General features: G+C 39.0%; 2 protein-coding genes across 2 annotated transcripts in view; one reads left to right on the plus strand and one right to left on the minus strand.

The window, feature by feature from the left end:
- LOC137276206 (TP53-regulated inhibitor of apoptosis 1-like) overlaps positions 1-14366 on the plus strand; it is a 447953-nt gene that overhangs the window by 129132 nt on the left and 304455 nt on the right. The gene's annotated exons all lie outside the window — the stretch shown is intronic.
- LOC137283294 (2-oxoglutarate and iron-dependent oxygenase domain-containing protein 2-like) lies at positions 685-14196 on the minus strand. The gene is made up of 6 exons (XM_067814749.1): positions 14027-14196; positions 8425-8481; positions 7051-7161; positions 6227-6326; positions 5426-5550; positions 685-2906 (listed from the first exon to the last, which is right to left on the minus strand). The coding sequence occupies exons 1-6, from the start codon at positions 14138-14140 to the stop codon at positions 2391-2393; spliced, it is 1023 nt and encodes a 340-aa protein (XP_067670850.1). The 5' UTR covers positions 14141-14196; the 3' UTR covers positions 685-2390.

A 14366-nucleotide genomic window follows, 5' to 3' on the forward strand; every position in this document is an offset into this window, starting at 1 on the left:
ATGCAAAAATGGCATACTATAATGCAATAATGGCATACTGTAATGTAATAATGGCATACTGTAATGTAATAATGGCATACTGTAAAGCAAATGTGGCATACTGTAATGCAATAATGGCATACTGTAATGCAAAAACGGCATACTGTAATGCAATAATGGCATACTGTAAAGCAAATGTGGCATACTGTAATGCAATAATGGCAAATAGAATCTTTCCTAAGAACTTAAGTTTAAGATCACTGATATGCGAACCATACCATGTATGTTTATGGACTTATAATGTTGAAAATAGGTCCGACATGTACAATTAGTGTCACATACTGACAAAGACTTAAGTTCCCAATATGTCGCAACTCGTACGCATCCGATACCATACCTGAATCGCAATGTATTGCAAAACAATTTATTTGCCAATACACAGCCCTAATTATTAGCTAAACACACATTCATGCATATTATTACCAATTTTGTGCAGATGTTAGTGAGTGAATGAGTGAGTGAGTGTGTGAGTGAGTGAGTGTGTGAGTGAGTGAGTGAGTGAGTGAGTGAGTGAGTGAGTGAAGAAGTGGGTTCACACATTGTGACCATGTGGGGGATTGAACCAAGGTCTTTGGTGTGAACACTTTCACTACTGGGCTACCCCACCTCCTTGAGGACGTTAGTAAAGGATTAGGATAAATCATAATGTCCAATATTTAATGCAAATGCTGGAATAAACTTATAATCATTATTTACAATGCATGTTCAGCTAGAGGCCTGCAACCAAACATATAGTTGCAAGCCACAATGGAGGCAGACTAACTACTAGTCACTGAACATATTTTACAGAAAAAAACAGTTCAAAATATATACATATAATGAAAAGGAACCATGAAGCTGTGGAAAGCCACATTTTCTAGACCTGCATGGGCTTTCTTGGATTATTTTAAATCAAGGTCTGTATGACTGACCATGATGGAGGCTACAAGCAATGTTTCAGTGTTCTGGTTGAGTGAGTTGGGTTTTACAATGCTTTTAGCAATATTCCAGCAATATCACGGTGAGGGACACCAGAAATGGACTTCACACATTGTAACCATATGGGGAATCAAACCCGGGTCTTCAGCGTGACAATCGAACCCGGGTCTTCAGTGTGACGAGCGAACACTTTAACCACTAGGCTCCTCCCATTCCTTGATATTGTAATAACATCCCAAACCATCATGTCCTGGGCCACACAACCAACTGTAAGTCACCATGAATGATCCTTTGTCAATGTGCCACGGACCACTTCAATCACGGTCCAGTAGGAAATGACATCCTCAGGAACAAAATATTGGATTGTTGGAAGACTTCAGCTGGCAGTATGTAAAGCAGGTCACTTAAGAATCAGATTAACACGTAAAAGTCTTGATCTATCAAAGTAAACCCCAGCTTAATACAAGTATTAAATATTACTGGCAAACATGTTTCATTACAACTTGTATTTACCGGTACATAACAGAAGAAGGTAACAGCAAAACAAAAGACAATTGTTACATCAACAGATTTATAAACAACAATATATAGAGCATCTCCATAAAAATACAACATCTTAAGACATACAGGATATATGAAATCAAGACTATAACACTATGACAATTGGGGGCTAGAAATCTTCACCATCAAACAAATGACTTAAGACTGAAACATTTTGTTAAGCCAATCAATGCAGACTTTATAGTTTATACACTTGCTTTTACACTAGCCACAAAATCAGTTTACACAGAATTATTGTGTTTGGACACTTTTTTGTGTCAATTAGAAAAAGAATAAACAATATACTTAAGACACATCTCTGTAATAATGTACTTTTTGAGTGATCAAGTATGATTTACTCCACTTCCAGCATTAATCCAGCAATATCATAGTGAGGGGACACCAGAATGGGCTTTATACGTTGTACTCATGTGGGGAATTGAACCAGGGTTTACAGAGTGATGAGCTAATGCTTTAACCACAAGGCTTCCACTCCAAACCTGTTCTGGGGGACACCAGAAATGTGGGAAATCAAATCTGAGGAAATCAGACAAGTAAACAATTAGGCTACCACAATGCCTTCTTATTTCAAGATCCCTGACGATCTTGATTAGAACTGAGCTTCAATAACCCATGCTTGTAAGAGGCAACTAGCAGGATTGGGTGGTCAAGCTTGCTGACTTGGCTGACATGTCATCAGATCACAGTTGCATAAATTGATGCTTATGCAGACTGGATTGTCTGAACCAGACTTGATTATTTACAGACCACTGCCGTATTTATTATATTATATATCCCGGAATATTTATTTTGAAAGTGATCTGTCTTCCGTGTTTTTCATGATGGAGAAAAATCAGGTCAGTAACTTCAGATAATCACATGGAATTGGTTCTCTAAGAAGCTGTGCACACATCAACCATTGACTCCTCTCTTGTAAAACCATCTCCAAAGCCTACTGCCTCCTCTAAATCTGGTTCATTATCACACATTGGACACCTCTGGTTCCGAACCCTTGAGGACCGCATCCAGATGATCAAGTTGTACCTCTCCCCATCCTCGATAGGCATTGCTCCGTGGAGGTGCTGTCCCCTGTGAAGAAGTCCAAACATTGGCTGATGGTCATACCGACTATATCTGTCTGTGCGTGTTTCGGATCTCATATTACCAAAATATAGAGTCCCTCCTATAAACTCTTTCCCAAGAGCAACGTTCAAAGTAATTTCTGCATTGTCGTAGTGATAGCTGAGGTCAAGGTCATCCCCTAGTTTGTAGGTCACAATAAAGGCCTTGTGCGAGTCAAGGGAATTTCCGCCCCAGTCTGAGAAGAGGATAGATGTGATGGGGGTCAGGTAGTTTTTTCTCAAGGGAACGATGAAGTCTTCATCAAATCCTAACTCATTCAGTAAAATCTGAAAGTGAAGAGCAAATTGCTTGAATGACATTGCTTGATTTGATCTAGTAGAATAAAATATTCACCATGTTAATTTATAAACCCATGAAGACCTAGGTTAGAATAGGTTTTCAGCAAACCATGAATCTCGTTAGACAAACAGGATCAGGTGGTCAGACTCACTGACTTGGTTGACTCATGTCGTCATTTCCCAACTGCCCAGATCGATTCTCATAATGCTGGGCTGTCAGCTCCAGACGTGATTATTTACTTGATTATTGCTGAGTGTGGCATAAAACAACAAACAAACATCATTTGATAGTGAATACTCTATCGTTGTTTAAACAGTCATCTCTCATCAATGCTAAAATACCTTTGAAGCTAAATAGGCCGTGGCTACCCACCATGCAAAACAGAGACAGTTACCTTTACTAAAATAGCTACGGGCCGGATGGGTCATGATTATTTTCCTTACGAAATGTTGCCTCTACTTGAATTGCCATGGAGCTGAATGGGTCAAGATTGAGATACACATTGCGATACAGTAATCAAGGAAGAATTTCTAAGAAAGGACAAAGAGACTTCATAACAAGTGACATGTGACTGGGAACCCGAGTTTTAGTGCACAGTTGTTCATAAAGATTATCAACCATCAACTTTTCGGACTTCTCAAGGGACTTTTAAATCTTTTTCAACAATCCTAAGGAATTATAGAAAAAATATGACACATAAATAGTTGAATACACACGAGGTTGGTTAAATGTGGAACTGACCATCAGGGGAAGTAACTCTGAGGTACATCGCTGAGCTGGGAAAGTTCACTGGTACTTGTAGCATGTATTAATTACTTGTAAAATCAAACTTTGATATGTTCTGCTAAACAATAAGGCCTTTTGACAAATCACTGTCAGTTTGGGCCTTTGCATGACAAAAACGAATTTGGGGCCTTTTCAAGACAAATTCACAATTCGTAGTTTGTTTCAAGTTTGTTGTTATTTTAGCTGAATGTGGACGTTTTCCCTATTTATTAACACCCGCTATCTGGATATATCATATTGGTTATGATTAATGAGACAACCAATTTCACAATATTCATGATGTAGTTATGAAATGCTTAAAACTTTAGAAGATACAAAAGACAGTAATTGGGTTTCCTTCGTCAGAACTATTCTTTTCAGTCATGGCTTTGGAGATGCATGGCTCCCTCAAAATGCAAGCAATGCAGAATATTTCATCAAAGTATTCAAGTAAAGATGCAAAGATATTTATCAACAAGACTGATACAATGAAATAACTTCATCTACGTCTGTAAACTTTTATACACAATATAAATATTGTATTAATACAGAAATTTCAATTTTCAAAGATTAAACACCACAACTTAAGCGTGCCATACGATTTGCCAAAACTGTAAATACAACAGATATCCAGTGTCCATTCTGTAATCTATTGCAAGAGGATGAGTACCATGTACTACTGGTAAACACATATAAGATGATCCATGACCTGACAAATGACCCAAATTTGCATACTTGGGAACGCCCCACAGAACGATCCACTTGAAACAAGAGGGAGACAGGTTGTCTGATAAATATCGAGAAGTTCATTTTCCCTGTGCGTTTCACACATGAATTGTTATAGCACACTCGATTTGGGAACAGGTACAGTCCCAAAGAGCTGAATCAAGACAATATACTGAGCAAATAAGTTTAGGACCACAGATCCATTTCATGAAGCAAATGACATTTTCCTGGGTTTTTTTTAACAAAATTTTAGAATATCTAGAATGCTTGTCAATGCCCCAATCATCTATTTGTCTTCATCTTAACTAAAGGTTAGAGTGGAATATCAGTATCTTATGCCTGAAATTGCAGTCTTATCATTCGAAGGAATATGCGGTGTTGATTTCATGTCACGGTTAGCATGTATTGCATGAGCATAATCGTCAAGCTACCTGTAGCAGCCAAGTGTACTCGCCCAATTCGTTGTACCGCCTCTCTTGTCACAAATGCGTTTAGTGCGCAGGATCATCTAATATGTGTCTAGCAGTACATATATGACCGCAATACTCAGAAATTAGAGAAAAATATCTGCCTAGTTTCTTTCGTAACCAACCATCGAGACAAAAATTTTGTATGCCTTCCCGCACAGAAGATACGGACCTATTGTTTAAGGTAGCTCTTCTGTTGTACCACATACTTAGATTCAGAGAAAGTGGTGTAAATTACAAATGAGTGTCTATAGATTTATCACGTAAGCATGGTAATTGCAACATACGAAATTACAGGTAGCGCATATATGCATTATTAAGATTTTTCACAGATGTACTATTGGCCTTAGGGCCACATATACAAATAAACTGTCTGTCTGTCTGTCTGTGTGTCTGTCTGTCTGTTTCAAGCACACAAACCCTATACATCATCAAAATTCAAAAAAATTTCTAATAGGCACATATGGTATGAATAAAGGTCTACATGTCTAATCATAAAAATATTCTGAATATTTGACAGGCAAACAAAAATTATTGAAGTAATTTACCCCATATTTGTTCATGGTGTTTGGTCGACCTTTGGGACAGTCACTGTTCTCAAAGTGTTCTATTTCTTCTAAAAACAGATTACAAAAACTCTGTTGGAACACTTGAAACTTGTAGAGCTGACTTCCTGAAACATACAAACAGTACCAGAAAATTAATTTCTGTGTTCCTGGACCGTGAATCTTACTGTTCCTTTAAAAGTTGTGAAGATTCGTGTTAGAGTTGGTCTTCAGCAACCCATGCTTAAAGAGGCAACTACCTAGATTTCGTGGCCAGGCTTGTAAGCTTAACTGACATGAATAATCTGTGCTCATGATGTTGATCACTTGATTGTCAGGTCCAGACTCGAAGATTAATCCACTGCTTACATATTGCTGAAATAATGCTGAGAAGAGATTAAAACAACAACTAATCAGCTGTTCCTTAAACATACTGACATGAACATAACATTTTCCTGGAATGTAAAGACGATGACAGAACATGTACCACAGTGATCCTGTAACATGAAATGACAAAATATTGCCACAAAAGCATTTTTTAAGATCACTATCTGATAAAAAGCCCTGATAATCTCCACCATCCCTCGAGAAGGAGGATGATAGGTCTTGCAGATTGTACAAATATAGGTCAAATACTGCAATAGCCTACGACCTCACAGTGTGAAAGACGGCTTCACATATTTAACTTCTGGTAGGAATCTATGTCCAAGAGGTATAAGTCAGAGTTAGCATATGACTGGAAGATGTGTTAAATAACTTACAATCCACAATCACTAGAACCTTGGAAGTATAAGGGCAACTCACCACCCTGAGACTGTAGCCTCTTCCTTACAGCATCTCCTGTAACACCCTCAGTCTTGCACAGCGTCACCAGATCCAAGAACCCTGGCGCCAGGTATTCTTCCTGTGGTAGCCAATGGAAAAGTTGTTAAACACACTGTGAGTGAGTGAGTGAGTGAGTGTGAGGGTGGGTGAGTGAGTGAGTGAGTGAGTGAGTGAGTCTAGATTTACGCCGCACTCAGCAATATTCCAGCTATATGGTGGCGCTCTGTAAATAATTAAGTCTGGACCAGACAATCCAGTGATCAACAACATGAGCATCGATCTGCGCAACTGGGAACTGATGACATGTGTCAACCAAGTCAGCCAGCCTGACCACCCGATCCCGTTAGTCGCCTCTTACAACAAGCATAGTCACCTTTTATGGCAAGCATAGATTGCTGAAGGCCTATTCTACCCCGAGACCTTCATGGGTCTTAAAATCTACAGGCCCTGAATAAAATCTGCAGGCCCATTTTGTTAAAGCCAAACCAATAAAAACAAAACACACCACACTGTACACAGTTTCACACTGTTTCTACAAAAATCAGTTAGTAAAGAATCGTGTTGCAAGGCGCTGAAATACCACAGAGTCGAATTGTAAGGTATCATAACATGATGAGTCATGGAGAGCTTGCAAACGTTAAAGGGAAAGATTCTGGCAGAAAAAAAATTGACTGATAGTTCAATGAAGGCCACAAGAGCCTGCAAATATTTGCAGACTGCCAGCCTGATTCATTAACAACCAGCACTGAGTCTCCGGGCCAGCGATCACATAACATACTTTGTTAAACAACTAGCAAACCAACCTTAAGTTTGTAAACTTCTTCATGCCGACGTTGGTATGTTGCAGATATTATTTTCTGTCTTGACAGCGAGGCTCTTCCCAGACTCTGCCTCCTGTCAATCTCCTCCTGGATCTAAAGCATGACAGGACATAAATAATTTTTAATATTCAATATTTTTTAAAGCTTCATTAATAATCTCAACTACTCCAGATCAATTTCTTTCTGCATTGCGTATTCTCAATAATATTTTGAGTGGCAGACAAGTATTACTATTATTAGACAAGAAGATGAAGCCATAAATATCCGATGCAATAGCAAAACACTTTTCATCAATATATCTACTGGTTATGATTATGTCAGATGTTTTGTTTAAATAGCAAAGTGGAAGGACAGTACTGAAAAGTTTTAAAGTTCTGTTCCAGAAAGGCACACAACCATCAGAATCTAAATTGATGCCATGGAAACGCACAAAATATTTTACTCAGAAATCAAAACCTACCAAAAGACACCACCACACCACCAGACCTATCTATGTGAGAAGTTTGGTTAAGTGAATGATTTTCAAGCGCTGCTCTGATAAAGAGCACTACCACCAATTTTAGTCGGAGACAAACATCTTGCCAGGGAAACTGACTCGGACTGTTCCAAGATCAGGAAGAAGTGTAAATGTGTATACAAGGCTTGGACTGTTCAAAGATCAGAAAGAAGGGTGACGAGGTGAACATATGCTGATGCGTATGTTGTTCAATGTCAGTGGTTTAAAGTGGTGGTGTTATGGTAAGTTGAGACAACATATCCATGGTCGGACATAACTTATAATTTTCAATGGCACTCAGATAGGTCAGTGCTGCAGGGATGACATCACAGGACCTCATGTGCAGCCATTAATTCAAGGACAGAAAAATAACTTCATGCCCGTCCACATATTGCTTGTGTTGTTACAGATTTCTTGAGACAGAAGATCATTCCGGTACTCCTCTGGCCAGCTGTGTCTCTAGACCTGTCCCCTATCAAGCAAGCTTGGGATGAAATGGAAGTGATGTTTACATCATGCCCAGCAGCAGCCATTAAGTGAACTGGGACAAGCATTGCTTTCAACATGCAACAACATTCAACAAGCTCAACCACATCTCTTCAAAGGGCATGCCACGATGCCTTCTGTGAACTTCTTTGAGTGACATTTAAGAAGTTGGGAAGTACAATATAGAAGAAACTTTATCATATGGATACAGTTAAAAGAATTAAGTTGTTATTTGATAAGTTTGTTCTATATTGCCTTATGTCAAATCATTTTGAAAACACAGTCATGTTATAATAATTTTGCATTAAAAAATGTCCTAACATCAAATAGTGCACAGTTACTCTACTCCATTAGTACAGCTTCTTCATCAGTACCTGCTGGATCACATCCTCAAGCTGCTCCTCAGTTTTGCAACCTCTGTCTTTCAGGATCTAAAAAAAAGATATAGCTATAATTAATGACAATAAACAATAAATTAACAAACAATAAATAGATATACCAGCAATATCCCAGCAGGTATCACAGCATGACAATAGAATGCTTTAATCATTAGGCTACACCCTACCCTTCATGGTAAGATGCACAGCTGACAGAGACATGTCAATCAACTCTCGCTTTCTCTTTTGAGACCTTGCATCCCTTTTCAGTTCTTATAGGCACAATGTCACATGATACTTCTCTTAAAAAAAAATAATTATGCATTTCTCTAAATAATACTGACTATCAGCCTTCAGGGAAGCTACTATATAATTTATTCCAAAATGATTAAATATTTAGATTACAATACTAAATAAAAAAGTTTGAATGAATTAATGCAACCTTGCATAAAATCGACTCTCGTGCCCTCTACCGACCGAACATTATTTCAAGCAAACACAATAAAGTTATGTCCCTTGAAGTGGTCATTACGAATATCATACACACAACTTGTGATTGAAACAGTTCGTCAAACACTAACAACACCGCATACGACAGTTTTCAATGTATGGAGCAATTGTTTGCATTCCATGTATGACAAGTGTTCTCTGGAAGATGTCTGCCTCGAAGTTTCAATTATCAATTTCAGGTGTGTGTGTGAATGAGTTTAGTTTTACGCCGCACTCAGCAATATTATTGCTATATGGCGGCAGTCTGTAAATAATCGAGTCTGGACCATACAATCCAGTGATCAACAACATGAGCATCAATCTGTGCAACTGGGAACTGATGACGTGTCAACCATGTCAGGGAGCCTGACCACCTGATCCCGTTAGTCGCCTCTTACGACAAGCATAGTCGCCTTTTATGGCAAGCATAGGTTGCTGAAGACTATTCTACCCCGGACCTTCACGGGTTATCAGTTTCAGGAGTGTTGTAAGGGATAATAAGACTTCTTATTGCTTCAGCAAAAATACTGTCAAAAATGTGACATTGTCCCTTTGACATTTGTTGTGTCAGGGTATGTTCCATCCAACTCTGTCCTTAACTTATCAAGGAGTATTCCATGTATATTACTTTTCAGGTTAGATTGCAATTCATCGGTCTGGTTTTGAGGCAATCAGACTATAGGAGTTGTGACAACACTGAGAGAATCTGCATACAAATTTGACTCCAAGGTTTTTACACCCATTCATAGGTGGGCTAAATCCAGTCACTTCAAGCTCACTCGATCACTAGCCTGGCGCTTTAGCCAGCACAGTCACCATGCCCATCAGTATGGCTCTTTACAGCATTTCCTTTCTAAGATTAATGTGTGCTGTGGCAGCTTGGACACCTTTTTTTCGAATTACTGACAGAGTTACTTATTGACGTAATTAGTGGACCATTCTACCTCAGGACCAAGAGCACCACCACAGTTTAAGTGTGTTTTCACTGTAGTCTAATAGTTACGAACAATTGCCCTAATCCGATAGCTAGCATGTGTGCATACTGTAATCAAAGTTTCCAGAGAGGTTGGGTTGAAACATCAAAGACGAGAGATGATGGCCATTTTCATTTGTTTACAGTGTTATCTAGTTCTTAGTTTTGCATTCTAGAAGTTGATGAGTAAAAAAGGAAACATACAACTTTATGGATGACAATGTCTTGTTTATTGCATAGAGTCAGCAACATAACATTGGCCTTTGAAGAATTCATTAAACTATAGACGATATCAAAGCATCCTATCAGCTTGTAGTTTCTACCTTCATCCCCCTTGTGTATCGTCCCATTTGAAGTAGATTAACTGTAATGCACTGTCACAAAAATATTCAGTTTATGGCCTTGCAAACTTGGAATACAGCATGGGGCTGAGCACGTTCAAATCAATTTTGAGCAAAGTAAGCCTCAGTACCCATCTATGCGGCCTTCTGCTGATCGGGGAGTATGTAGCAGGGCGTTGAGTCATCCCACAGATGACATCCTTACCTTGTCAGCTTCCTGATAGGGTTAACGTCTGTGACAGGGCGTGTATAATGTAACAGTTAACAGCAGAGTAATTTGGGGATAATAGCTCGGGAAATTAATGTAATAGATTTATCTGTACCTGATAGGCTTGTATCCATTGTTTCACTTATGTGGAGGGCCTCTTGCGGCTGAGTTGTTTCGAATTGTGAAGTGTCTGACATGCACCACACAACGAGGGCTTGTGCAGGCATATTGGTGGTCAGATATGTGACACATGACTTGCTGACTGCCTTGGCTGGTCCAACGGCATGTGCATTTCATAGTGTTTTCCATCGTTTCAAGGTCAGAGGTCGATTCCCCACACGACTATATAAGTGACCTGACTTTCAGTGTCAGTTGTCTTGTTGCGGTCATCCGAACAGGTACCATTCTAGGGTTGGTCCCGAGGTCTTGTTATCAAGACTCCCTCTTTTTCTTGGTTAAGATCATTTGTAGAGAGTAGGCTGGGGAATATGTGCAGCGTCTTCTTGTTAGGTTGGGAGGGGGACCATTAGTGTAGGATTAAATAGGATAGGAGATAGGGATTAAAAAGGGGATAGATTAGGATTAGGAATTATAAGGGGTTTGGGTCGGGAGGATAAACACAGAAGTTAATAAATTAGGGTAGGTGCGTCTGAGTACGAATGATATTTTGATACATTTCTCTTTTGTTTCAGTAAACTCTTCTTCTGTCAAGATCTTGGTGTTGCTTTCCATATGATTAAAGTCCAATAAAAGAACCGGAAACTAAATTACATACGATGGGGACGCACAACAAAATGTACACAATCAAACAACATTACACAATGCAAGTCCAGTGCAGTTTGTTGTCATCTTCCCCTCTCAGTTAAAACAGTAATTCAGCTGTCACTGGACGCTCCCAGGAGAGTGCCTATTACACCTCGTTGGTCATGTGGACAAGGCGTCCGACTTCGCAACAGAAGTTCCATTGTTTGAATCCAAGCAGGAGACTCGGAAATTTTGTGGCCGCTACATTGGCGTACAACGTGGGGCTGAGCAAAATAAGCCTCAGTACTCAACTATGTGGCCCAGGATGTGCCTTCTGCTGATAGGGGAGTATGTAGCAGGGCGTGGAGTCATTCGACAGATGACATCCTTACCTTGCCAGCTTCCTGATGGGGTTAACGTCTTTGGTCATGTGGACAAGACGTCCGACTTCACAACAGAAGATCCATCATTCGAATCCAAGCAGGAGACTCTGGAATTTTGTGGCCGCTACATTGTGTGATTCAATATTATTCAAGATAAACAAATATTACCATGAAATACCAAATGAGTTGCCATTCGTAGTGGGGTACATTGCAATGTACCTTGCTTGTAAGTGGGGTACATTGAAAATAATAAAACAGCGCTTAGCCAATCAGAAATGTGCCATGATATTGCATAACAAAGGACACTTTTACAGGACCTATTTTGAAATTAGACTTACCTTCATTATAAAGGATAGCTGACGTGAAAAATATTAATTTTCCTGCTAAAAACCATGGAGTCTCACTATCACTATAAAAGAAACAGGTAAGAGGGATAGTCTCAAAAGCAAAACCACTACGGGTGAAGCAGCCGATGGGTTAGGGGTCGGGCTGGGGGATAAAGACATCAGCTACGATGCGATAATCCCATGGGGAATATAGGTAGGGGAGTACAGGCATGTCCTAACATATATAACAAAATCCAGCCCTGTCGTTCTTCAAGTGGTTATGCCACCCATATATTCTGAGACATGTAATGCGGTGCTTTTCTATGCGTATCAAGGATCATACAAATCTTAACACAAACTCCATAAAAGACACATGAAAATTCAATAAATGAGACATATTCATCCACATGGGATTGAATCACTGTTTGGGCAATAATTTTCAAAAATGAAAATCTAGATTTTTACATGCATATATTGTTTTTAGATGTTCTGATTAGCACATACATGTATATGTGTAAGGTAAGATACTGACACCTGGTTCTATTACAAGAGGCATATTGTAAGTTAAATGTCAGACACTCACATCCTGCTGTTAACCACTGAAATGCATAAAATCACAACTATTTAAAGCGTGGAGCTAGTAAGAACTAAACTAACCATCTCTGCACAATTCAGACATTACATAGCAATCTTTTAGCAATATTCCAGCAATATCATGGCGGGGACACCAGAAATGGGCTTCATACATCCTACGGATACCATATGTGGAATTGAACTTAGGTTTTCACTGTGAAAAGCGAACACTTCAACCACTACGCTACCCACTGCCCTTCAGTGTTGACATAAGACTGTCATCTTAACTTGACTGCTCCTCCTAACATTCTTCATTGCTGTCACGATTATTTTGACTAACCACAGAACATAATGGTATGGACGATTATGTGCAAGGACACTGAGCAAAAATTCAACCTTTTCATGGGTGTCAGTGTCTGTCAATGTCATCGAGAATGTCAGTAAATTTTTAAACTCTATAAGTAAAGAGCGGACTTGTACAAGCTAAGAGAAAACTCAATTTTCCTGCTAAGGCAAGACGACAGTATGATCCTGTTAGCTTGCAACAGGCATTTGCTGCCACCCCTATCTTGTCATAGCGAAGTGGGCTCAGTGTGACAAGTGTCAGCACTGGACCTATTTGTCATTTTGCAGTGACATCACTTGTGTGAGGCGCCACTGTGAATTTCTCTGTCCACATTGTGAATAAATTCTCTAAATGACTGTGAAACTAATTTGATTGAACATTTGTGCATTCTATTTTTGGAAGCCTGGTGATTTCCCGGGATAATGTGTCACAATGGACAGTTTTGTGCAACTTGGATAGCCAAAAAATATCTCAATCTTTTTCACATTGAGGTGAGTAAAGAAATTTCATTTTCTTTCCCTATTTCACTTTGCAATCCGAGTTTTAGTGTTTACCGCGATACGATGGAGTCAGCTCCTTTGGTTAATATTAACCTGCTTCGTTCGTCTAATGGCTCTCGCTGAAACACTATCAAAGTTAAAATAATATTTTCTACACAAATGTGCTGATTAAATGTCATGGTAATCGGATTTCATGATGAAAAAGGCCACATAAGTTCCAAATTCTGTTGACGATTACGGATATGCTAAGTACCGCGATACAACGAGGTCGCAGGCTAAATTGCATCCTACAGACAACTTGATTGTTGTCCGGATTGTGATGAGGAAAAATGTCTTTGAGTGGCATTTTTACGAGTGTGACTGATCTTTCAGTATGTTCAGATACAATTAAATAACCATGTTGACACACACTGTTATCAGATGAGAAATAATATAATTCTGGTGATATGATTGGGGGATACAGGTGGAAGTCTTTCCCCACTTTTTACATAGTAAATTTCCTGTAGGGGGGGAGTCCCGATGTAATATTCCAACACTAAAATAAGTTCATTGGTTTTTTTGATACCTGTTCTAGTTTACTGAATGTATATTTAGGGTGAGGTATGTCGTAGCCGAGATCCTGCATCGCAAGTTTTGACTCACTCCTTGACTGGCCAAAATGTGTTTGTCAGTACTTTCAATGACATGCAGGTAGCATGTCATTACATAAAACATACCTGTTTAAACTGAGAAATGAATTGTTTCTTGTTATCATATTGAATGTGGATGCCAAACTGTTTCAAGAAAATATTCTTCTTGTAGAAACATCGACAAGAGTAAAAAGTCTTCATTAAGCAGGTTTCATACACATTTACGAGTTACCTCCCCTTTGGGAATGATCAAAAGTAATCATTTATAAACGAAACTTACTTTGTCTTTGTGTAAATGGTATTGCCCAGAAATATAAAAAAATAATCACCGAAACAACTGCTGTTCTTACTTTGGCAGCTAAATAGGTTTTTAAACATCATTTTATATTTGTATGCGAAATTCTGAATCTCTGTCACAGAAAAAAGT

This window comes from Haliotis asinina, chromosome 1, assembly GCF_037392515.1.
Source record: "Haliotis asinina isolate JCU_RB_2024 chromosome 1, JCU_Hal_asi_v2, whole genome shotgun sequence".
Lineage (NCBI taxonomy): Eukaryota > Metazoa > Mollusca > Gastropoda > Lepetellida > Haliotidae > Haliotis > Haliotis asinina.

Bases quoted from the DNA above. Each gene is read 5' to 3' on its own strand.
- LOC137283294 (XM_067814749.1), bottom strand. From the start codon at position 14,140: ATGAAGACTTTTTACTCTTGTCGATGTTTCTACAAGAAGAATATTTTC. The intron at 8,482-14,026 runs GTATGTTTTATG...TCTTTTTTTTAG, and splicing joins TCATTTCTCAGTTTAAACAG to ATCCTGAAAGACAGAGGTTG. The intron at 5,551-6,226 runs GTGAGTTGCCCT...TGTATGTTTCAG, and splicing joins GAGGCTACAGTCTCAGGGTG to GAAGTCAGCTCTACAAGTTT.